Source organism: Amblyomma mixtum, chromosome 3 (assembly GCF_055824585.1).
Source record: "Amblyomma mixtum isolate Tamu chromosome 3, ASM5582458v1, whole genome shotgun sequence".
Lineage (NCBI taxonomy): Eukaryota > Metazoa > Arthropoda > Arachnida > Ixodida > Ixodidae > Amblyomma > Amblyomma mixtum.
The window spans coordinates 196,257,037-196,282,755 of record NC_143014.1 but is presented as its reverse complement, the minus strand read 5'-3'; the positions used below and the strand labels follow the sequence as shown (position 1 = coordinate 196,282,755).

The 25,719-nt window shown below is 51.1% G+C and overlaps 1 protein-coding gene across 1 annotated transcript in view; it reads right to left on the bottom strand.

Annotated features, from left to right (window-relative positions):
* Window positions 1-19,645, bottom strand: part of Col4a1 (Collagen type IV alpha 1) — a 50,854-nt gene extending 31,209 nt beyond the window's left edge. The window contains exons 1-2 of the mRNA XM_089582401.1: window positions 19,277-19,645; window positions 18,906-18,966 (exon numbers count right to left, since the gene is read on the bottom strand). Coding sequence (XP_089438527.1) covers window positions 18,906-18,966; window positions 19,277-19,302 — 87 coding nt within the window. The 5' untranslated portion in view covers window positions 19,303-19,645. The remainder of the gene's footprint in view (window positions 1-18,905; window positions 18,967-19,276) is intronic.
* Between the last annotated feature and the right edge of the window lie 6,074 nt (window positions 19,646-25,719).

Below are 25,719 nucleotides of genomic sequence, written 5' to 3'. Positions count from 1 at the left end.
GCAGCTTCCACGAGCGTATCTTGAGAAGATCGCGTCGAATGAACTGAGACAGGCATTTGTGCGTGCACATTAATCAGCGAATACGCGTGGCTCAACACGTTCATTCGTAAGCAACGGAGTTCAGCAGGATCGAGTCACGGGGACTAACAAAGTGTGTATCACTCATGAGCATGCCTCAAAACTCTGTTGCCGTGGCTTCTGTGCGAGCTGCGCTGTATTTGGGCGAACTTTTTTGGTTATAGTTTCATCGCACTGCCAGTGAAAACAAGGCCACGACATTCTCAGCTCGAACCGCATACTAACTGCGTATAGGCGCTCATGAGGACTCCACACCGCACAGCATTGCCATCAGTCACGGGCGACTACACTGGTCCATCGAGTGCACGCATTGTTCTCATTATTGCTACAGTATACTTTGACGAGCACAGCAGGCAACCAATAAGAGGCGTTGACTATTAGCGCGAAAGACAGCAAGCTGCACAGTTTTCCGTTCTGTGGATATTTTACAGGAAACACAGCGCTGGCACAATGAAGGCCGCTGCGAAGAGCTTTGCGCAAAGTGAACGAGGTGGTGTCATTCGTCGAGCGCATTGAGTGTCTGCATGACACTCTGCATGAAATAGGTCTTGGTGTTGCCTTCGTTGGCCTCCAAATCGATGGCCTCCTTGCTGTCCCGAGGTAGCAGGAGGACGGGCCTCGATACCGGGTCACCCTCAGCTCCTGATCTGAGGTAGCAGGCGAGCAGCACCACAAGCGCGACCGCGATGGCTAACAGCACTCCCCATAGGATCACGATTTCCAAAGGCAGCGCGTCCAGCACGTCCTGGACGAAGCCCTTTTCGCCGCTCTCCTTGGCGTACAGTACGATGCGACGCACGCTGGACAGCCTGCTGGGTGCCGGCTGCTCTGCCGACTCGTCGTGCAGCAGGTGCGCGATGTCCTTTTGCCACAGAGGGTCGTGGTCGACCATCGCGGGGCTATTCTAGGCGCCGTGCCCCCGAACGCCGAACGGGCTGCCACTCATCGGCCAGCGATGACAGTGCACCGGACGAAGAAGAAGCTAACATCTTTAGCGCTTGTCTGGCCTCTCTGGAGGGCTCCGGTTATAAGGGTGCAACCTGCCTTTTTCATTTCCGTCCTCACGCGAACGCTGGCATTCTTTCGTAATTTATTTATTCAAAGATCCTTTACTTTTTCTTAAAATTGGTTTATAGTTCGTTAAATTGTGCAAATTTTGTGATGAAGAACCTCAACCCTAGTGGGGCGCATCCACCTGGTCAGTGTGAAAGGTTTTCTCGACCGCCAAAAACTGCAGCTCACCCACGATATGACATTCGTTTGCATTGCCCTTAAGCTGAGTCATCTGCAGCGGTTCTCTCAAACGCAAACCCTTTTACTCATACCGGTCAAGAAGAGTCGGATTAAATCCGCTGAATAAAAAAAACGGACTTAATCTCTGTGTCTGCGTCCTTCCGCTGATTTTTTCTTACTATGTACCAACTGGCCCAGCTCTCTACCCTACTGAAAAAATGGCGTGCGTTCGTGTCGGCTAGTTGCCGGCAGTAAGAGCTACACGAGGAATAACAAGCGTGTACATTCTGGTAGAGTCGTCTCGGTGTGCAAGCGGACCCCAGGCAGTCAGCGAATAATCTCAGCCCTCTCGGGCTAAATGCCTCAAGAACATAATGCTCGGTTGTCGAGGCACTCAAACACATAAGTGCCGCTGTGGGAGTACAGCAAACGTGTGCTTCCGCACGAATCCTCCATACTAAGGCATAGGCTCTTGCGGTAACGTTTAGGGTTGGTCAAAAATCTCAGGGCCACAGGGTCTGCTTTTCAGCTTTGTAATTCAGTCCCATCCTCACCCCTGAGTACCTTGATAGCTATACAGAGTCGCAGTGAGTGCCCGACTACACTGCTCAAAACTGTGGCCTGGGGACTCCCCCCCCCCCCCCCCCCCCCTCTCATAAGCTTCTTGTCAGCTTCACTACAATTCATTCGCGGTGACGACGAATGATACTGAACCGAGACATGGATCCTGTGGATAAAATTTTTGCGGTGAGTCGATTGCGCAGTCGAGTTCTCAGCTTGTTGGCGCGACACGCCGAGGTGTGACGGTACGTCATTTGCTTCGTTATCTTTGTACGCGCTATACACGCGTTCCCTAGAGTCAAGTTCAAGAGGATAGCGACGATTGAGGCCGTGCTCAAGGCTATAGCTTCACGCAGCCTCAACCACGACCGGGCTGAAGGTGACACCGCAGCGTAACTTTCGTCGACACGTATATGAGCGTCGCTCAAGCGGCGGACTGTTCTCGGCCGTATTGGAAGGCGCGTGCGTCCTTAACTATCTTCCGTACGTGGGACGCACGCGTCTATAACTGGCGCGTGCAGAGACGTACACAGGTAGAGAGGGCCGTCGTCGGCGTGTTCTCCGTTTGGTCTGGCGAGCCTAACCGGCGCGGCACAAGGAAGCCCCGTCGACGCCCACCGTGTGGGAGTCTGTTTAAGGTCGCCGCGTCGCCTACGCGGCCTCCGGGGGCTCGATCGAGACGGCGCGGCCGCCAGACGCAGCAGCCACCGCCGCCACTATTCAAATTCTGCCGCAGCGTTGCGTCACACCAGCGCGCGCGGCCGTTTTGGCGCTCGCCGATGCCGTATAGCGGTGTGGCTGTCGCCATCACCTGCGCCACGGGGTTTTGCGTCTGTTTTGAGCATCTTTCGCGTCCAGACGCGACACCGTCGTCACCGTGTGACCGGGGCCGCGCGGCGGTGTCGGCGGAGGAGCCGTACATGGCGCGGCTTCCGCGTTGTCACCGGCGCTGTCGACGAGGGCTTTGTTTGTGGCGCGTAATAAAGACGCCCCCCTACCGAGCATACACGGTCCCGCTGTTTTCGCGGTGGTTTATAGCACCGGTTCCGTCACTGCACCTGCAAACGAGCAGTCGCGCCAAAGCCGCCTCTGATAGAGCTCGAGAGAGGGGAGGGCGTGAACAGCGATTCATCTATGGGACAAACACTCTGTGCATTTGGGCTGCCAGATTGCGCTTCCTTAAGGTTGAAACTTCCACCACCGTCATTCATGTGCGCGCTAGAGCAGAGCAAGTGTTTCGATGGCGCAACGACGCTCGTTTCCTTGCTTCCTTTTTTGTTTCTTCACTGGGGAAGCAGACGGGCAGACGAGGATCGGTTCCATACTAATTTTTTTGAACAACCGCAAAAGAGATGGTGAAGATTTATCGCTTCACTGCCAATTACGTATAATGACTTTCGAGGCAATGTAGCAATTATCTGTGAAACGATTTAACTCGGGAAGAATGGAGAAACGAGTCGAATTTGTTGCGATATAGTCATCCCGGATGTCATACCCAACAATTCTGGACAAACGTATTTTTGTACGGGAAAGAGTTTATGAGCACAATATTTTCATATGTTGTAGGATTTCGCTATTACAATCAATATATCGAAAGGTATATCCACGCCTTCTCTACAAATGAGTCCATTCCCATGCTAACCTGGATGACACTATCACTGCCAAGCAGGCGAACACGGGATTTCTCAATTACGACGGCGACACCGAGCTCTTTGCATCGAAGGAAGTGCCCTGTACGGCTACCGCTGCAAGAAGAGCTCTGGTCCAAGACGGAGAAGAACTCTGCCCACGGTTTGGCAGAACATAATGCGCTGGCTGTCGCGTTAGCTCTCAGCAGTGTCCAGGTATAGCCTTTTTCAAAAATACACAAACCAAGGGGTCTGCTTCCAAGCCGCTTAGTGGGGATCATATTGGGCAGCCGTGAGTTTGGGAGCGTTGGTGCGATTTCTTTCCGCCTTCGAGAGGTTAGGGTGTAAAGCGAGCTGCGCTGTAGGGCTCAGAGAGAAATCCCTTGGGCTGTATATTTTTGGCAAAGGCTGTGCCAGATGGTCGGCTTATCTCTGCTAGACTTGGCAAGGAAGCATGCGAAAGCACTTCGGAAGCGACGAGTCGCCCAAAGGTGGAAGAGAACAGACCCTGCGACCTACGCGACAGAAAGCTGAGTGAGGAGTCGGCTGCCGAACAAGAAAAAGCCTCTTTGTCAGAGTGAAAGAGAACCCGCAGAGCCACGGAAACGTGCGAACGAGGATGGGGGCGGGTGGGAGTCTGCATCCTCTAGGCAGGTAGATTTCCGATAAACTTGAGAAGTACTCGGGACGAGTCCTTTTCTCATTTTCTTTTTCCCAACCGAACCACGCCCCAATACACAAGCCGAATGACCAGCACAACTTATCAGTGAATGAATAACACTGGTTTCTTCTCCTTCTTCCTTTCCTTGGCAACGGTATCTCGAATACACAGGCCTACTCGGAGGGGTACATAGTATTTTGTCTTTGAATTTCGTCGAAATCCTATAGTTTTCTGAACCACAGACAAATGCGCACTCAATTTGCGTTTTCCGAGTCGCGCGTTTTTTTGTTTGTTTTTTTTTCAGAAATTTCCTTGGCTAGAAAGGACGGAATGGTTGAAGATATTCGTGGCGATGCAGCGCAACGCTTTCGATAACCTCTAAAGAAAGAAAAGAAAACCAGCGTGGGGCTTGACCCAGTCTCTTGCTAGACCTCTGGCACAAACTTAATTCCTGTTTTCTTCTACTACATCACACTAGATACACGGCTAAAAAGATAATAAATATATAATAGCGCGGTGATGGTCAGATTGAGCGGGTGCACCGTCTGTTTGCTCCTTGTTTTAATCTGCAAGTGGCTGGTAGGCGCTCGAGGAACGATCCGAACGGGCCTTGTAGGTTTTACTGAACGTATACGTAAGCACCGTTTCTTGGCCTCGTCAACTGTGCACACGAGAATTTCTTAATGCAGCAAAGAAAGTAATGACAGAGAGATAAAGACATTTGCCTCCCGAGGAAAGGCGCACAAATGCTTACAAAGAACCTGTACTCATAGAGGGCACAAAATGCGTTGCGTGCCTGCCGCCTTGCACTTTAGTTCTCTCTCAGCAAATATTTAGCATTTGCTGTCAACATATAATTATAGCCCAACGTAAACAAACCTGGCAAAAGGGAAGTGTAAAGCGCACCGTTATCGGTTTGGGCTTGTCAAGATCCGTTACTTTTTATTCGTTCTCGCTCAACAGACAAAAAAGAGTCAGTGCACTGAACTGGACCCGTTGGATCGTCGTGTCTGGACTGAGAACAGCGCAGGAGAAAGAGATGGTGGCCAAACAACACGAGCGCACTGGCGTCTGACTTTTCAGCGCTTTTGTGCGGTCACTGTCTCGGTCTCCGACACTGAAACCGAGACATAGGTCCGAAACCGGAAATATAGGTCCAGTTTCTTCTCACACAGCAAATGTTATCGCGGTTGTCCAGCAGGGTTGCAGAGTATATCATTTTTGGTTAAGCCTGGCTGCTGGAAAATTGAACTGGAGGCATTCGTTGCTCAGCACTTTGCTGCGTTCTCTTGGCAAAATGGCTGACTCGGATTAGCTCATTCCCGCTGCACAACAGCCACGGCAAATACGAAGCGAAGGAAAAAGCCGAACTTCAAAGGCTACTACTCTCTTGCTGTGGCGGTTGATTCGTCCATGTGAAATTTTCGCAGCGTATTTCAATTTTTTTAAAACTAGAAATGCCCTGTCGCAAGTACATAGCACCGCTTCGAGAATCGATGGGCAACTTTGTTTACAGCTAAGCAGGAAGCTGACAGAAAACAGAGCACTGTAAGTCTCCAGGCTGTCCGTAATGAGCTCAGAGAAGAATGCTCGACAACAGTCACCCTCCTCTCCACTCGTCCCCCCATCTAGGCCCCAGAGTTCCGTGGGTTATGAACCAGCGCACGCTGTCTTCCCTCCTCTGGTCGTACCCCTCCTCCTCTGATCTGCTCTCTCTCTCCTCAGAGCTGTGCGTTCAACTCCTTCCGATTCGTATCTGTCTTCCGCGGAGGCAGATGACAGGGCTTCTCCGCCTTCCTAGGCCCGATAGCGTCGTCGGGGCCAAAGCCCGCTTCCTGTCGCTTCTCCCTCTAGCTTTTGATGGCGGGGAAAGAACTCGGCGCCAGTGGCAGTGACGAAGTATTGCCACCGTAATTGCCGCGTGCAGTCGCCCCGCTGCCGGGTTTACATTGCCCGTGGCGTGCTGTAAATCGCGCATTCCGTTCGCGGTCAAGTTGCGGCGGGAGGGTTCCCCGCGGGGGCAGCCGCGAAAACAAAAGCGTGGCTGCCGAATTAAGCTCAGCATCACCCCCGCAGGACTGCATGCGGATCAGTCAAGTGCAAGTATGCACAGGAAGAGGAAGGAGACCAGGCGCGACGCATAGAGACACACGAATAGAGGGAGGAGGAAAAAAAAAAAAGAATAGAACGGAGAAGGAGCGGGACACCGGATTGCCAGCGCCCGTTCGTGCCCTCCGACGAGTGCATGGGTCGCGGGTTCAGCTGCTTTCCAGATGGATCTTTATTTGTTCCTTTATCTTCTCTTTTTCGACGTTGTTTCCACGGCAAGGCGGCTAGGTCGCGGACTTGTTTCCGCCCCGAGTCGTTGCGGCACCCTCCCAAACCAGGCGCAGTGCATAACGAACGGTGAAGGGTGCACGCTCGCGTTTCGGACCAGCCGCGCTAAAGCACTCCGGTTAGCGAGCACCTCGGCGCGTTGGTGTGACTGTAGCGAGCAATGCTGCAGCTAAAATGTGACTGTCGGTGGCGTCGGGGCTCCTGCCGGGGAGCCGCTCGTTGCACCATCCGGGCCACCACCGAAGGGGTACAGTGCGCCCCCCCCCCCTCCCCCCCCCCCCTCTCCTTCCCCTATGACAAGCGCCCTGCAGTCTATCCTGGCGCCCCTCGTGGAGCGTTGCCGACGACGAAGACGTCGACCGGCGACGAAATTGACAAACGACTCCTTAAAGCCGGTTCCCTGAGCCATCGCCGAGACAAAGACCGCTCATCCCCGCCCGGCGACAGCTATGGCCCCTCCCCATAAATTTTTCCACTGCGCTGCTATATAACGCCGGTGCCCGGGGCTCACGTAGTAACGTAAACGCGGAGCTGATAATTGCTACCTGCGGCTCGTCTGCTCTTGTCTGCAGGCTGACATTGAAAGAGTAGCTTCCGACGACCAGGAGCGACCATGCCTCCAGGCCATTTTCTGCTGAAAATACATGGCCAATACAGCTTAATTTTTTCCCCTCTCAGCTGTCCGAGGGGCGATAAAAACACAAATACACTTTTAATATGCCATGCTGATGTGGTAGTTAACATGCAGGCGCTCGTGTTTACTCTTTCATCTAATGTGACGCGCGTCTGTTATAGAGATCAGTTTCGAGCAACGCGTGGTGTGCATGGAACCGCCTGTCTCTAGTCTTGTTATTTGTTTTTCTGTGTTTTAACAAAAACATGCGTATCAATACTGTCTTCTTCACCTCGTGGAAAATGAAAATTGGCAAGCCAGTTACTAGAACTGCTTAGGTGCTGCTGCAATCAAGAGCTCGTTACTAGCCCGTAGGTGGCTGAAACGCACCGAACATCCTTGCCACAGAGCACATGTACTCGTGTGAAGCAGTCTTTCGCCACTTGTCCTCGGTCTATTGACAGTGCAGAGGCGAGGAGGCCTGAGTCGCGCAACGGCAACTCCAGCGAGTACAAGTGTGGCTGGAGCGTGGCATGGTGTGACATCTCGCTCTTTCCGGTGTGTCGCCCGTGCGCGGCGCGCTTTAATTCCGCACGCAACGCAACCGAGGGCCGCGGACTAATTGGTCTCATTGAAGTTGCCGGCCCACGGACGTGCGAGCACACCAGAGTAGAACGACCTTGCCAGGGACCTCCTCAAAGTTCCGGGCGACGCGCCTCTGCGCTGGGCGTCTGTTCGCACGATCGCTTTCCTCCTCTCGTCCGTGAAATGAGAATGCGGAAAGCTATATCGCGCGCAACAGGCGCCCGATAGTTCTTCGCAGTGTTAAACCAGAAAACCCCAAGGAAGGCACGAATAGGGCAAAATTGGCGACACCGTTATATGCTCGCAAGTTTGTCAAACGTAGGTGGCTTTTGCCCAAGGCACGCATGCCCCGTCACAAACGCGCAGTCACACTGACTGTCCAGTATCTACTCTACTCAAGGAGGCAGTTACGATTGCCGCTGTAATTGCAGTAACGACCAATGAAAAATATCGTGAGCCAGGTGCTTCGGTTGAAGAGTTAAGGCTGCCATGATTTTGAAGCCGGCTGTGTGTCTGTGCCCAGACGGGTACGATGGCCGCAACGCAAGCGAGCAGCTTCGGGCGCATGCAGGCGCAGCGCTCAGGGCGCAAGCAGATACCGCGAAGGGGTCCCGAAGAGCGACAGTGCCTCAATAAGCGGCGTCTGCGACGGAGGACGGGGACAGGCCGCGACGGAGGAGCTAGACCTCCCGCGGCGGCCCCCGTGGGACGCGGACCGCTCTCGCGCCTCGGCGGGGAGACCGCCGCCGGAGGACGACGTCTCCCCGGGCCACGCAGACAGTTGCGTGATGCAACGAGACGTGCGGCCGTGGACTTCGTCAAAAACTATTCCGGTTTCTCCTCCTCCGCTGCTCAGCCGCACCCGCCCTTCTCTCCACTCCAAGCGCCCCGCACGTCCACCCGAGGGCCCCAAGGAGGGAGGGCAAGGAAGCGACGGATAGGATGACAGTGCCTGCTTAATGCAGGGCTGCAAGTGTCAGCCGCGCGCGGTTTCGCGTCGTGCGCTATCCGCCACTAATTATACGCGAAAGCCCACCCAGTGCATCGCCCTTCCCGTTCGGCGAGAGGCGGCAACTCTCTTTGGTCGATTCGAGATCGTTATTATGCGCGGCATCCTAAGCTGGATCCAGCCCGTTTGTCTTATTTCTTTTTTCGCGCACAGAAATCGCGGTGTCGGCGGGTGAGGGGCAGCGGCTAGACGCGCGTGTAACCGGGCTAGACTGTGTAAACCGCCCTCGGTGTCACTTGCGAGCTGTTAACGCGCGCATGGCTCCCATCCGATTTGTCTCCCGCGTTGCGACGCCACCAGTTCCTTGATGGAGCCGCCAGACGTGCGGAGGCTGGCGCCAGATTAATTACAGACCGGGGGCGCGCCGACACCCCAAACCCTCTGTTCCGCGCGGTTGCACTGAGCAGCTGCGCAACTTGACCCACTTTAGACTACGGGCTAACTGACTGCGGCGGGAATTCCTTCGTGAATGTAACTGTTCACGCCGTCTCGCAACGTACGAGATGTTAGCGGGCGACCTTTATGCGCAACAGTGCCGCACCAAATGTAGCCGAAAATAATTCAATAACGAATGAGCGACGCAAGACAAACGATGCGTTCCTTATATTCGTGTGGCCACTCCACCCAAGAATCCGCCCGAAAACTGTGACTCCTTCCGCAGTTGAGGACGTTTTGCAGATATGAACTATTTAATTATGCAGCTTGACAGCATCATGTCACACGCCCAATGTGCGAAGTCGTGTCTGGCTCCAAGCATACTGTTGAGCATTTCACTCTGTCCTCGATGTTTGCCCACTTTTTTTTTTTCTAAGCAAAGCTAAATCTGAGCATCCAAGCCTTCTTCACTGCCGCATTTGCAACCCTCCCGGACTCCATTGTTCATCCTGTTCATTCCATTCTCGTATTATTGCGAAGGCACCTCGAGACTAAACCTAGCACGCACACGATTTGAAACGCGCAGGAGCAGAAAGACGCAGCCGCCACCGACCGAGTCACGGGGTAGTGGTCTGGGTTTATTCCCTACTTGAGGCTCGCGCCCAAACGGCTCATTCCGGCCAAACATAAGCGGCATGCTGAGATGCCTCTGCGAGGGCAGGCATCATCCGGCCAAGTGCGCGCACGTTGGTGGTAGCATAGGCTAAACAGAGAGGGAGTGGGCCCCGCGGAAGGAAGAGGCATAAACACAGGCGCACAGTTTCGACCTGCGCGAACCGCCGTCACAAATATGCAAAGGGCCCCCCAACGTGAGACGAGGAGCCTCGCCGGCGGAGCAAGTCCAGAAGCCTCTCTCCTCGCGGCACGACGTGCGCCGCGGCGACGACGGCTCGAATGGCGGCAGCAGCCTTTGGGCCGTGCCAACGACCTCTGCCCAAGCGAGGGGGTTTTATTTAGTGGGTGGGTCCTCCTCGAGTCGCGGGCTTCCATCGGAGCCGACGGCGCGCTCCCCGTTCCCGCGGCCGTGCGGGGAAGCACGCGCGCACGGGCGCTGCTGACTTGGTACGATACAAAGTTTATCCGCCGGGAATCCTGCGCGGACTGCGCGGAGGAGCCCGATTCCATCTGGATGAGGAACAGTGCCGTTCGGGCGTGCACCGCACGCGGCAATGACCGCCGCCGGCGCTGCTGTCGCTGTGCTCGCGCTAATGGGCGCCGCCGCGAATAGGACCGGTGCAACCGAGAGCAGTTAGCGCTAGCCTTGCAGATGGGCGACCGGAGATTCTCGCAGCGGCGACGGGACTGTGCGGCTCTTTTGCTATGGCTCGAGATGAGGGAACGCGTAACCCCATGTGCCGTGCAGTGGGATGGTGCACTTCACCGAAAAAAAAAAAAAAAACGCTAAAGATGAAACCAGCAGCGGCGAAGATACCCTGACGTACAGAAGAAAGCTACGTTCGCGGTTCAGCGCTTAAAATGAGCACTAGACATTCTTCGGATCGCAACCTGACGAAAGAAAGAGCTTTGGGTGGTTTAGCGGTCCTGACACGCACAAGTGGCGAATGAGAGCAATAATTAAAGAACTTGGCAAGTTTCGATTCTGCTCAACGTTTATGCTGTTTTTCGCACATGTACGCCGGTATTCGTGTCGTTTGACTCCAAACATTTTTTGTTTTAATTTGTGGCGTACGTGTGAAAGCGTGTCGCGAAAGTCTCATTAGTTGTCCATGGCGGGGCAGAACAGCGGCAGACAGTTCGAGGTGTCGTCTACGCGGCAAGCCATGCAGCCGGGCTAGCTGCTTCCTGCGGAATATAGTGCTGAATTTTCTTTACTTCGAGATTTGTGGTCGAGAAAATATGCAAATCAGAGTGGCCATACAAGGGCTCTCGAGAAAGCACACGCATACATGACTACACCGGGAACCGGTCGCATAGCCGTCACGCATTCAGCTAGAAGAAACTTCGTTCGTCAGCCGTAGCGCCGCTGCTTTTCTTGTTTGGGAATAAGACACGGCGGGAGACGGGGACCGGAAAGCAGGACGAGAGGAGGAGTTTCGAGGATCGCGCTTATGGACTTGTGGTGCGCGTGCAATGTACTGCCAAACAACCCTGAACTCAGCTAGCCTGTCTTGTTGCATACATGGCTCCTTCTTCTTTGCCTGCGCTTTTATGCACTGTCTTGCCAAAAGTAACCAGGCAACGGGGTTCGTCCCTTCGCCTTCCAGCGGAGCACTTATATAGCACCCCTTAATCTCTAAACATGTGTAATGCAACAACCCTTGTCCTCACTTTTCGAAACGTTTATGTTTTTAGGGGTGCCGTTAGGGAACCACTATACGGCGGAGAAGCAAACCCGGCTGCCCGGTTACCTTCGACAGTTCGGCAATGGTTTAAACTGCCGTTAAGCTGCCGACTTTTGTACTTGGCTTCCTAAAACTCAGGGTGAAGCTACTGCGGACGCCGTGTACCAAATTAGGGACCGAATTATCAAAGCTGTTCGCGTATCAGGATGGTGCGTGATTGAGCGGCACCTTTTGCTGCCATGCGCCAGGCTGCCACGGTGGCTGAAGGTGTGGGAAGCGTCAGCTAGTTACGAATCGTTCTTGCCCGTGCAAGTCGTTAGTTTGGCTACCGCGAGTTGTAGCTTGCATTTCATCGAATTGCGAGACTGAGAATGCTTTCCCACAACGATTTATGAGCCGCAGCTCAGCAACCAAGCAGCGGAAGCGGTCGCATTCAAGGGGGCCAAGCGGGCCACGGAGATTGCAGGCCACTAGCGTTGCGAACCTATTTCCTGCGGTGGTGCTCTGTCGATGATTGGCACAGTACCGGACTTTGGACGGGACTGTAACATCAGGTGCACGCGGCCCTGCCTGTTCTTAAAAATAGTTCCGCCAGAGCCCCGCCTTGCTGCCCATACACGCTTGTCAAGGCCACGCAACGATTCAACCGCACATAATGGCCCGAATCAAAGATTGTCTAGTTCAGTAACCGGCGACCACGACTGTATCAGCCTTGTCGTCTTTTATGTAAAACACGCCAAAGCGTTCAGTATTCGGTGAACTGGCGCCGGAAAGAGGCGTAGTCTCTCGTCTAACCGACGTGCCGGCTTTGCTGCGACCCGTTTTGAAGCGATGAAAGTGGCCTTATCAACAGCGCTTTGAAATGCGCTCTCGAGGATTAAGAAGCGTGGGCCGACATTCCACTGACTTCGCCTTTGATATCACTCCCCACGACACACGTACGAGAATGTTCTCACGCAGACCGTGGAAGGAAAAGAATGAAAGCAGTACTTTGGTGGCTGCGAAATGCATGCTATTTATCTAGCACGTAACATACGAATCGGGGCTCCGACAGCTCGTTCCTCGCCTCTTCCGTGCTTTGCCCCAGCAAGAACTGCGTTTTATGCTTGTCTTTGCGTGGTTGCGCAGAGGAAAAAAAAAAAAAGAAGTCAGGAGGTGACGGAGGACCCCGCAGAAAAGACAATCAAAATAAGAGATGCCGGTGATGAGGAGGGCATCGTCGAGAGCCAGGCACGCGAGCAACCGGCATCGCTGCGGACGCTTCGGATGCGGACCGAGACAGCCGACGCACAACAAAGGAGCCCTCGAAACTGGAAATGCCCTCGTAATTGCCCCAGCCAAGTCACGCGAAGAACTGCATGTTGGCTTATCAAACTCACGACAGCGAGTCCCATCTAATGAAAGTGTTCGGCACAAAAAGAACTAGCCCAGATGTGCTGCTCATGCAAAGAGAAAAAAAAAGACAGGAAAGACGAAAATAACTGGCTACAAATCACTCTGAGTACAACAGACGAGGCAAATGAAGAGCTACAACGAAGAGCCGAAAAAAGAAGCACCAAACGAGAGGCGCCCCCAAAGTGCACGTTTTCAAGGGAAAAAAAAGATAAAAAAGGAGGGCCATGCCCACATGGAACCGGATACGTCATTATATGTTCCGGAGGTAGGCAGCCCGAAGGCGAGAATTCTGCCGACAAAGGTAGTTCCGAGAATGGCCACAAGGTGCCCCCAGGCGCCGCCGCTCCTGTCGCTATCCACAATTGAGCTCCCAGAACGGCGAAAAACAGCAAAAAAAAAAAAAATGAAAGCAATAAGAGCATCGGGGCGCGTCTCAGGGCAAGGTCTGCGGGCAGCGACTGCTAGACACCCTTTTGCTTTTTGGTGTCTACCTCCGCGGCGCGCACAGGTTTCGGCCGCCGGCGGAGGACCTTTAAGCGCAGAAAAGGGAAGGCGGAGGCTGAGTCGAGAAGAGCGACTGAGCAAACACGAGTCGGCATGCGTGGAGGACGAACAACGACAGCGACAGAGGGCGCTTTAAACGGGGCCGGTCAGGCGAGTGTCGCGACGGTGGCGCGTTACAAACACGTCAGGTTGGGCGAGACCTGCCCGAGGCTTTTGTGCGGGACCACGACCGCGCGAGCGCGGAACCGAAGGAGCTCGCGCACCGACCACTCCGGAATGTCGGCGCTGGCCACACTGCGAGCGTGCGAAGAATGACCCTCGCAGGCTTCTCCAGAGCGACAAAGGGATCTCGCGGGCGCGTGACCTCAGAGGGCAAGGGCGACAAACGGGAGCGACGGGCTCGAAGGGAAAGCTCCGTCCCCTCTGATGGCGGTGCGCCCAAAGAGAGAGTGTTCATTTCTCGAGCGGTCGCCAACTGGAAGCCCGCAAGGCGTCGATTAAGATCTGGATAACCCCAGTGCTTCTGGGAGTTGGCCAGAGACTGCTCTTAGAGGAGGCCCGCCATACTTTTTTTCCCGTGCATCAAAAGCAGTTGTTCCCATTCAGGTAGGAGTTAATCGCGTATTTGGAGAACGTTGTTCGATCACACACTGCAGGGCAAGCTCCTGTCTGGCCGGCAAAGACGCAAGAATTGTAAAACGGTGGCCCGCTGGACGAGTTGGTGCATCACAGTTGACAGGTGAAATCAGCGTATAAAGACACGAGCACATGTGAAGGTTTAGCCCAGCACCGTATACTGTCTACATCTTTTCTTGTGCTAGTGTCCTCTTAGGCTGGTTGACCTGTCGTTGCAAGAAATGCGTTCGAATGTTCCGCATTGTCGGTCGAGGCTGGAGCTGCACGCAGCACGTACCCGAGCTGCCTTTGTACGCACATCTCGCCCAAGTTGTCCGGCGGGCACGCGCTTCCCTATTTAGGTGCGATACACTCGCAGGCTGCGGGGCAAAAATAGCATGCCCTCTGATAATCGTTGCGCCGCCCCCACGGACTCGCAGTGCCGAATGGAAGCCGCAACTCGAGGGCGGGCGCCGCGAATGTTGGCCGGGGATCGCTGCAACGAATGCTTCGGCCCTTCGACCCAGGTCTCGAGCAGAGCCTGCGCCTAGATTCGCGCATCGACGGCCTTTCGGGGGTCGGTGCGTGCCGCCGGCGGCATACTCCAAACAAAGGCGCACGCTGAGGCCTCGTCCCGCTCCAAATAAAACAGCAAGACCAAGAGACGGGGCCCGAGGATGCCCCGCTGAAAGAAGTTCAATTTTAGCGCCGCCTCGTCAGGCTGCTTCCCTGCTTCCGGGGTGGGGGAGGCCCGCGGGTGCCATCACCACTGCGCCGACGACGCGGGCCTCACGGCTCCGCTCGCCGACAGCACACCAGTTCAGCCGAGCACCTTGGTTCGCTGGGACACGGGACGCGGCAGCGACTATTTCCAGCTAAACAAGCCTAAAGCGAGTTAGACCCAGTGGTCATGGGCGACGCGTTTTCAGGAGACCTTAAATGCGAATTTCGATCCCGACTGTACACGCTGGATAGCAGCCTACATCAGACGCCACTAGAGACAACGGCCCTGCTGAAGACCTTTGTCTTCACGAAATGAGACAATAGGGAGAACGTACGTCGATAGCATCGACGGTCGCGAGAGCTCGTTGCACCACCTAACTAGAGATCACATGTAATTACCGCTACCGTTGGCACAAGTGTGTTGGCCTAACCGCCGGCGCATGCCGTTGGGTACTAGGTCAGCCCGGCTAAGCAGAGCCAGAACAGAAGATCGTAATGAATCACCTCAAAACTAACAGATCAGCGTTTCTATAAAGCTGCCCTGGATGACGTCACCCCTCGCGCTGAGAGTTCAGGAGATACAAATCGCCTGCTTGATAATGATCCGACTTGCCTTATTCCTTCGCCTCCCCACCTCCCCCTCTTTCATTGTTTAAACCTCGAAATTGTGCCATAGAGTAAATGAGTGCTTATGTTATCTGTCGATGTATATACACGGTATGAGCAGCTTGAGGAAAAAAAAAATAAAAGTGAGAAGAACCGGGATAAGAGCGGATAATGTAGAAAGAGTACCTCGCACTGCTTCCCAGGAGACAAGTATGACCACCATTCGTTCTTTTTAGCGTTTCTTATGGGAAAACAATCACCGATGATGGGTGCGGGGCGCTACACGTTTTTCGTCACGTCTGGCCTCCGCGTAAGATGGGCTTCCAATTGAAACGAACCAAGGACTAGCGGGATCTAAGAACGGTGGAATTTTAACGTGGTGTAAAGGAAAAAAAAAAAAGGAGCGACAAATAGTGCCACAAGCGGGTCCGTCCCAACAAGCCTCTCCGAGCACCTTCCGGCCATTTCGAAGGAGGCCTGCCGGAGCAGCGCGGTTCCCGCCCTGAACCCAGGAGCCAGATGCGCAGGAATACCGGCCGGCGATACAAAGCTGGCCCCAGTGTGAGCTTCGTTCCCAGCGCTTCCGCACATTGAAGTGGGACCACACGGGTCGACCACGACGGACGCAGCTGTGCTGGCGAAGTGAGCCTGCTCTGGAAGCCCAGCGACCCCAGCCGTGCGGGTGCGGGAAGTGCGAGAAACCGCATCTGCGTCTTTTCAAATGCAAACGGTAATCGCTAGCAAAATTCGTTCTCTGGAGCGGAAAATTAGCCCGTAACGTTGACGACAAACCCGAGTGCTTTCCAATTCGAATGACAGATTCGAGCCAACAAGCCATTCTTTAGGAGCTTTCGAGTTGGCTTTACGCGGAAGTGCAGGTTTAACTTTCCGATTGCTTGTTGGGCGAAGTTACTTCCGCCGTTTCATCCTCACAAGTGGGACGACTGTCTTAGGGCCCTATTACATTAGGACACACGCCTCGCGACGACTGGAAGAACATCTGCCATTACAAAACAATCTGAACGCCGAGGTGGGGGCCGCTTGCGCTGATATGTAGTACAGGCGCGAAGAGGTCCAACTAGAAATAGAAACACCCAACAAGCGAACAAGCAGTGCAGCCCGAAAGTGTGTTAAATTGTGTTCGCGCTGGGTGGTGCTCTTGTGGTGATGGTGATGATGAAATTGTGGCCTAACCCTTTGTATAGCAGGCGTTCAAGTGCTTGTGCCCAAGCCGGTGAAGAAACTAGTCATGCCACCTGGTGTCGAAAAATTAAACGAGTGTGCTTGGAATTTGCTTAGGAGCGTTGTGTGTGTACTTTTTTACGTAAATATTCCTTGTAAGAAATTAAAATTCAGTGTATCTCTAAGTATACTAAGCCTACGATTCCGAGAATGCTGAATACAACTTTACCCTGCGAATGGCGAGGATACTTCCCTACCACGTGAAAACATCCTGAAAAAAAGTGTTTCGGAAGTCTGCAGTTTGCATTGTATGCTACACTTTTTCTGTATGGTCTCATGTTTATGTTATAGTACCAGGAATACCACATCCCAGGAGAAGTTAAAGCAATAATAAAAAAAAGAACGCTTAAACCGAGATCTAGCACCTTCCCTAGAAATAGATGCCATCATTGGGAGGCTGTGAAGATAATGGAATAAGCCAGCAGTAGAAACTGGCTTTGTAGAGACACTTCCATAGAAATTCAGTATTGTTCTCCTTACGAAGAGCTCGGTGGCTTTCAAGAGAGATGTGGCTGTCGCTCCTCCAGATTTGTCAAACAGCTCAAGACCGTTTCGGCTGCCTTATATGAGCTGCAAATAATAGTCTACCTGCCACAGTGACTGTGATCTTCATGTTCACATAACATGCAGTGTCAGCAGTTTAATGGCATTACGAAATCTGAGCGTCGTTCGTCACTGACATTATTATTATTTATTTATTTTTTTATTTTTTTTTGGGGGGGGTGCTTGTAGTCAAGTGTCATTTGGTGTTCTCGGTTAAAAAAACAATACGGTCACACAAGAAAATTCACGGCTATAAACAGATTATTCCTATTTTCCCGACAGTGAAATTTCTCGTGAATGGAGTTACGTTAATGAGTAAAAAAAAAAAAAAGCTATGTTACAATTACGTTTTCCTACATGAGTCTATCTCCCTAGGGTGCGCCGTCTGCTGGCATGGAGGTTCACACAAATTATAGGTACAAATGTTTCACATGATTCATCCTATGAGTGTATGTTTAGTTAATAAATATGACACATGACCATTATTAGTAGGTTCGAACAACGGACGTCATTCCTACTATTAACAGTCACGTGTTAACTCCGCACCTGAAGTGAAGGGCTCAAGAAGCAACATCATTTTAACGTGGTAGCGGATTGTGAATAGTGAATTTGCTCCCCTTGTCTTAATCAAGCAAGACAATTCATGTTTCTTTGCATGAGATGCGAATGTTACTCGGGACAAAAACTAAAGGCGAATTTTGGAATTGCTTGCATTCGAACTTGCGAGCAGTGATAGCTCCGAAGCGCATCACATTCATGTGTTATTCTTGTAATTTTTATTAAGACGCCACTAAAACGTCCGCATGCGCTCTCATATCATTAGCATATTCCTTGCAGTAGTGCTATTTTGTTTGTGTTCCACGATTCACGGCGAGCTCACCCCTCAGCCTCGACTGCTGCAACTAAATTCTCTCAGATCCCCCAAGCACATATCTCATGTTTATGCAGCGTAATAGACAGATCAAGTTTTACGTAAGTTCGATAACTTTCTAAACGTGGCAGCTTTACAAGCAGTGTGCCTTTCAAAACTGAAGTAGAACGCATCTATACTCACGTATACTTCTTAGAGAAAAAAAGTATAAGGATGGGTAAGCGGCGAGCCATATTTATGTGAGCAAAACGAAAACAATTTCTACATGAGCGCTAAAAGAAAAAGAAACGAAAAAAGGTGTATGACAGATCTATGCTGTGTTGCACAGACACGCCTCCAGTCAGGGCGCCGATGATCACCGATTGAGCTGTGATCATCAGTAGATAGGTCATAAACTCATAAACCTTATTCGACAGCAACAGAATACGGAGCAGTAATGCTGGACACTAGAGTACCCACAGAAAAAGTAAAGCCCAGCCGACAAAGGTCGCGAAGGTCCCAGGAAACGCAATAGTTTGCAGTGTGCTTCGCCAGCTATTCGGAAGCCATTCGGAAGGCCAGAAGTGTAAACATTCCGAAGTCTTAATGCAAACGGTACGGGAAGAAGTACCATGGACGGCGGTGGCGAGCGCGAAGCCCGAGGCGCGGTGGGAGAGGGCAAAACATGGCTGAGGAGGCGTCTTGCCCTTTCCTTCGCGCCTGGGCCCACAGCCTCCTGGCGCAAGCGAGCGATCAGCAGCGACCGGAAGCGGCTGGCTGACCCGGCGTGTAGCAGACAGCACACGTGCGCTCGACGGCGGAGTTTACATGAGAAGAAAGCGATTCTCTTTCCTTGGTCCCTGCTTTTTTCGGTTTACTTTCTACGATATTAACACAGTACGAATCGCAAATAAAAATAAATTAATTTCATTTGCTAAGGCTTGAACGCGAAAAGGATACTGAATCGCGTCAAAGGCAACTTACCGGATAATTAGTAGAGGCTGCGCTATAGAAGCACAGGGCGAAGGATGCTAGCAGCAGCAATCTGGCAGAGAGGAAACAAAGAAAAAGAATATTTTATATAAATCTCCTGCGCGAAGAGGTGCCGTTATTGCTCAGGCACTTTAGGTGCTGCCGTACCGCGACCCTTCCCACGCCTATCATTTATCCAGTTCCCGAAGTACTACATTTATGAATAAAATAGAATTTTTAAGGGTTGTATAGTTGCAGTTCAGCGCGGTAGCCTATAACAGCATGGGCCTCTAATGGGCGTCCGACAACTTTCAGCTGGCTCAAGCGAAACCAGCCGTCGCAAATCAGGGCGCGGAGCATCGCGCAGGAGAAGCCGAACTCACCTTCGGGCCAGACCCAGGGCCTCCATCTCTGCTGCCCTTGGCGACGTGCGACGCGTCGTCTGGGGCTCCTCAGCACCGCGGGGCCGGCATGGTCGGTCGCTGTGACACTCCTCTGGCCTGTCTCGAGCCGCTCAGTGAGGACCACTGCACGGCGTCTCCCTCTCGGGCTTCTCCCGCTCACTGCCCGATGGCCTTTGTGTTCTTTTGTGTAGTTGTGAGAGCGTGGCCGAAGTAGCGCCGCTGCCGTCCGCCCAAGCGCGCCGAGTGCGTGTGTGGCGTGAGCGAACCGCAAAGTGTGGCTGCTGCTGCGTGCGGCGCGCCCGGCCCTTCGCTGGCGGTCGGCGAAGCCTCACTACTCCTGCTGGGAGCCCCGCGCCAAGAACTCGCCTTGGCCTCGGAGGAGGAGGAGCGAGCATCATCTTCCGGGGCGGGATGGGGGGCGCCCCACGTGACCCGCGCAAGGCGGAGGAATAAAGTAGTCCGGCCGAGAGCCCCCCTCTCTGCTCTCGCTCAAGGGGGGAAGGGGGGGGGGGGTCCTCTTGCCTGCGCGCGGTCTGGCGTTCCCCTCTCTTGAACAGCTGCTGCCGTAAAGAACTTGAATGAGTGTCACATGACTTCGACTTATACATCAATAACCTGTCGTACACGTTGATACTCGACTGGTACCTATTTCCAATTATTTAGTATAAGCACGAATCCTGCGAAAGCGTGCTGCATGAAGAAGTATTAAATAAAACAATACATAATAAAGTACAGAAAACGAGTAAAGTGAGATACTGTGCTTAAGCTTACCCAGTTCGTGTAATCATTCAGTTAAATAAACTTGCTACTCATGCAGGTTATACTTGCAAATAACTATAGACATTACAGACATTGCAGTCCATTACAGCATGCTTTCCGGTCGGGTCTTTCGGCAGTGACACAGTTGGTCGAAACCGTTCATTACTTCTGTAAGGCCATAGATGAACGTGAACAGGTAGATGTTATATTTGCAGACTTTGCGAAGGCTTTTGAGAAAATTCCGCATACTAAACTTCTTTTTAAACTGCGCAGATTCGGTATTAGTGAGGCTATCGTACTGTGTATTCAAGCATATCTAGAAAATCGTTATCAAGTTGTCAGAATAGGAAAGAGCGTTTCAGAAAATCGTGAAGTGCTGTCAGATATGCTGCAGGGCTCTGTTTTGGGCCCACTTTTGTTTTTGTTGTATATAAATGATATTCCTGCTATCGTTGAACCGCCTGTTAAGATCAAACTTTTTGCCGATGATTGTTTAATATATTGTCCCGTAGGTTGCCCGGAAGATCAGGTTAAAATAAATAGGTCTTTTCAGTCATTAAACTCATGGTGCCGTAAATGGGGCATGAAAATAAACTACAAATAAACCACGTGCACACATGTAAAAAGAAAGCAGAATGCTATGAAGTTTCAATATAATATCGGTAAGGATGCTTTGGAGGAGGTTCAGAGTTTCAAGTGCATGGGGGTAACATTAACATATAATCTTGATTGGCGCAGCCAGGATGAAAATATCTATTCAAAAGCTTACCAGAAGCTTTGCTTTCTCTGAAGAAAGCTGTCTAATGCAACCAGAGAAATTAAACTGATTGCCTACAAGACCTTTATAAGGCCAGTTATAGAATATACGAATGCAGTATCGAGACCACATCAAAAGGGTTTAGAACAGAAACTGGAAAGAATACAACAGATTGCAGCGCGTTTTATATGTTCTAAATATCGCCGCACTGACTCGGTCACAGAAATGTTAAAAGAATGGGAGTTCGAATTAATAGGAATGAGAAGACAAAAGCACAGATTGCAACTTTTTTTTTTTTCAGATAATGCAAGGCAAATTATAAATTAATAGGGAATACTATGGGAAATCGCCTCTGACACATTGCCCATGAAAAAACCACAGTAGAGTAATACAATCCACGATTGCATGTACCGATGTGTACCGGTATTCATTTTTCCGGATGTGATAGAAATGTGGAAACAGTTGCCAAATGATGTTGTTGATCAGACTAATGTTGAAAAATTTGTCTTATGTGTGGAGACGTTTTTTCGGGAACGGGGTGGACACTTATAATTCTGTTTTTGTGAATGTATTTTTTTGCATTAAGTTGTATTTATAATTGTATTTGTGTATATATGTTTTCCCTCCCTGTAATGACCCTCATCAGAGGGTTAAATGTATGAATAAATAAATAAATAAATAAATAGGCCAGCCGAACGACAGAAAATTTTCATGTGGGCAGTATTTCGTTAAAGAAGGCGCAGCTCAAATACGGCAGCTATATGGCCACACCAGGAGAGAATTCGAAATAGTAATAATTCGAACAAAGTGCTGATTTCTCTCTTCCTTCTTTATTTTGACGAGAGACACCTGCCAGTGACACACAACGGGAACCGACGTCTGAACACGAGAGGAAGTAGAGGAAACAGAACGCTAGAATGAAACTTCCTGAATCTGGCTTTCCTTAAATTTCCTCGACGTTGTCTTGCCTCTTCTGGGTTCGGTTGCTTGTAAGTTGTAAAGTTGCACCGGTGAACGCCTCTGTTCAGAGGTTTCGATGCGCACTCAAACAACCATTGCGGTACAAGCCAAGCCCTAACATTCCACTTCATACCTCTTATACGTTAGTGCACCTTTCAGGCATAAATGGAGCATCGAATATGTCAAAGATGATTCCGTGCTTTATTCACTACGCTGATGCCCTGCGACGATCGCAGCTCAGGAAAAATGCTGAATGCGCAAACTTTTCATCCGCTTCACTCAAATGTATATCACCTTTGAGGGCTCTTACGCAGCAGATATCAACTTTTAAATGCAAACACCGAAATTTTCTTATAGTACTCAGTTTTGCCACACTTTAGGTGGGGCACACATTGCTTTTTTCGCATTTAAAACTGAAAATTTATCTTCGAAGGCGAGAAAACCGAATGTGCATTCGAAACATTTCACAAGAAGCTGACGTGCAATCAGCAAAGTGCGAAAAATCCTCTAGTGCCATCTGGTCAAGCGACGGCTAGGATACGTTGCTAGGATACGTTTGCTAGGATACGTTGCTAGGATACGTTGCGATGGCTAGGATGGCCAGGATGCGTTGCGTTCAACACCTCTTACCTTATTTTTTTCGAGGCCATGACAGCCATCTGTTAACGCCTTAAATTAATTGGCTTCCACCGCGCTATCAGAAAAAATCCTGTGCTCAAATAACAAATAACATACACCAGCATAAACACGTGTCAAGAGTGAATACTTCACCGGTGTGCACGAGCGCACAAGCGCTAATAATGCAACATATATGAAAGGTAGAGTAGGGGAGATTATGATGATACTTCCGAAATATTGTTACGGAAATGTTTTTCGTCCCTAAACAATGTGTAATATGCTTCGCATGCAGTCAATGACAAAGATACCAAATGCGACGCAGTTGGTTGGGCCGCCAGCATTGCTGGTATGCTTTACCAACTGCTTCAGGAACTTGCACCATCAGCTTTTATGGGATCCCTATTTGGTAGAATATCGCGTTTTAGGGATCAGGTGATGATGTGGTAGTCCAGTCGCTTGTATTATAGCCTTGCTTCCTATAGATGAAGTAGTGCGCTCCTAAGCGTGGAAGATTCGTGCCAAGAACTTGCGTGATTATCTTCGGCAAATGCAGTTGATTTTCTGGACGCAACGTGAGAACCGGTTGATTGAGAGTCGTAAAAGCTGGCCCGTATTTTTCAGCTGAAAGGTGATAAGCGGGGAGACTGAGAAACAAAATTTGAAGGAACGGAATCTTATCACGACACCACGGCCAGGGGAAGCTTTGCCGCAAGTGCTAAGTGTATATCATGCGCATAACCAGGGCTTGTACCATGTGCATAACAAAGGAGACTACTATAAAGCCATACATTAGACAAATTGTTAAAGAAATTCAATAAAAGTGCCATATCCACACACGAACGCTGTAAATTTATGTGCAGTTTATTCTATACCACGAAAAGCAGCAGGTATTGCATGTTCAAAGCACAAGTGTGATTGCCTAGAAAGAAGGAAACGACAATTGCATAAACCGAAGGCTTCCACGGCCACTGCTCCAAGACCTCCCGTCAAGGTCACTATGACTACAGTATTGCTCTGACGGCATCAACGGCTGACGGCTAGTTACCTAAACGCGTGGTCATTATTTCGGATACATGATGAGCAGCCGACCACCGGCTTTAGGTCGTCGTCTCTGAAGGGGGCATTTGCTTCTTGAGCAGCTAAACGCTTTGCGAATGAACCTCGACACAAATCTGCCGCGCGATATGTGCTCATTCAAGCGTTGGACAGTGGATATCATTCGCCTGAAAAGCGAACAGTAAATGGCTGACAAAAGGTTGCCATAATATGGGCAGCAGCAAAAGCCGCGGAATGATTTTCGGCATTCCGAGCCGTACGCAAGGTACTGATCGCCGTGTTTATTTCGTAAAATCTTAAGATGCGGCTTGGCGAGAACGAGGGCAGAAACCGTAAGTAAGTGTACAGGAGCCAGGATGACGTTTTCTAACAGCGAACGAAAACAGGAGCAATACAAAGGGTAGGTTCTCTTACATATTTGCTTTGTCAGATACGCCAGGCTGTGCAAATAAACAGTCGTCGGGCAGGAACTCTTCTTGGAGACCTCTTTTTCTGAATCGGCGCCGTCCGCCCATTTCCTGCTCCTGCAGTATTTCGGGCCTTGTTTAACTTCAACCGCACGACTTGACAATCGGCTAAGACGAGCTTGTAGCAACAAGTTTTCTAAAAGCTTATCTTTTTGCATGCACGTTGTTTCTTTCTCTGCTTTAAAGATACTGCACTGGGCGCCAGGTTTGTGGCTTACAGAGGAGAAAAGACTGTCTATTTGTCTTCGGCATTGTTGTAACTCTGCACGTTCTTTCATCGCCGTGATCCACGAGCGGGCGAACCCGGGCCTGGATCCACTGCAGACCACTGCTCGCCGGCATCCTGCCGCTGTTGCAAAAAACGGGCGACCGCCTCGCTTTAACCGAGGTGTTTAGAGCACGAAAAACGGCGGACCGCTGCTGTATGCAGTATTCTATAGGCTAGACTAAACAGTTTGGATGCGAGCGACAACGGGGGCGCAGCCATGATATGGGCATATTGCGGTGCATTTCTATAACGGGATGGCGCTCGACGATGCGACTGAATTGCTCTTTTTTCCCGTCGCTGATGAGTTATTTTATTGGCATGCGGTTATAATCGACAAGAAAAAAGTTCTCCCAATTCCGACAGGAAAGGAAAGAATGACGCTCGTAGAGTCTGAAGAAACACATTTAATCAATCAATCAATCAATCAATCAATCAATCAATCAATCAATCAATCAATCAATCAATCAATCAATCAATCAATCAATCAATCAATCAATCAATCAATCAATCAATCAATCAATCAATCAATCAATCAATCAATCCGTTTATTTTTCCTTGCTCTTAACTGGCACGCAGGCAATTTTCCACCTCCGAAGTTGTTGCAAGCGGGTGTAAGATAAATGAAATCTTAACTTCCATATAAAACACTCTGTCGTGAAAAAGAGCGAGAATAAACAGCAGCAGCAAATGGCTAAGACTCAAGATGAGCTTTTCGTGAAATTTAGAAGATAACTTCTGTTTCTACAGTTGGAGTGACAATATTCGATTTGCGTCTTGCATGTACACATCGCCGATGATTTAGTAACGGGAAATAAACCATATTGCTAGCTAGGCCAATCGTTATAGGCGCCAAATATTACAGCGGCCCTATTTTAAGCGTTAAGTACGGCCTCGATCTTGCATTACATGGCTGAAGGGCGTTGTGACCTCAATGGCTTTCGGGGCAAGCGATGACAGCTGGCATGATGGAACTGCTTGTGCAGATGCCCTCGCAAAAGTGCACGTGATTCAGCGCGGTGACTCTTTTGTCATTGCCTCCTCGAGGTGCCAAGGCTTGCAGTAGCTAATCGACCGTCAGCTCTCCATGGCCACACAAGCCGAGATGCAACGCGCCTTGAATCAGGTCGAATGACTTTGAGCGCAACGCCTTGCCGTCAGAAACTAAACCTGGCCGCTATCGTGCCTTGCTGGGCAATGTGAGAGCTCTCCGAGTGTTAGTGTGTCGCTTATCGCCGTCGTCGAATTTGATTAGTGCGAAGCGCAACGAGCGGTGTGTTGTGTTCTTGCGTAGCTCAGCTCATGATAGCGTCCCTGGCATAATCAACGGCCGCGATGTGGGCGTCTGTCGAGGTCGCTCAGCTACGGAGACGCGTGCCAGAATGAGCTCGGGCTCTGTGCTGCGGGGAAGCCCGTCGCCGAGGAGAAACGAGGCGGAGACGCGCTGCCTGCCTTGGGGACGTTTCGCTCCGCGGGGACCGCGCGCTCAACTACTGATTGGAGCCGTTGTACAGGCTCGGATGCGGACGCCAAATTAATT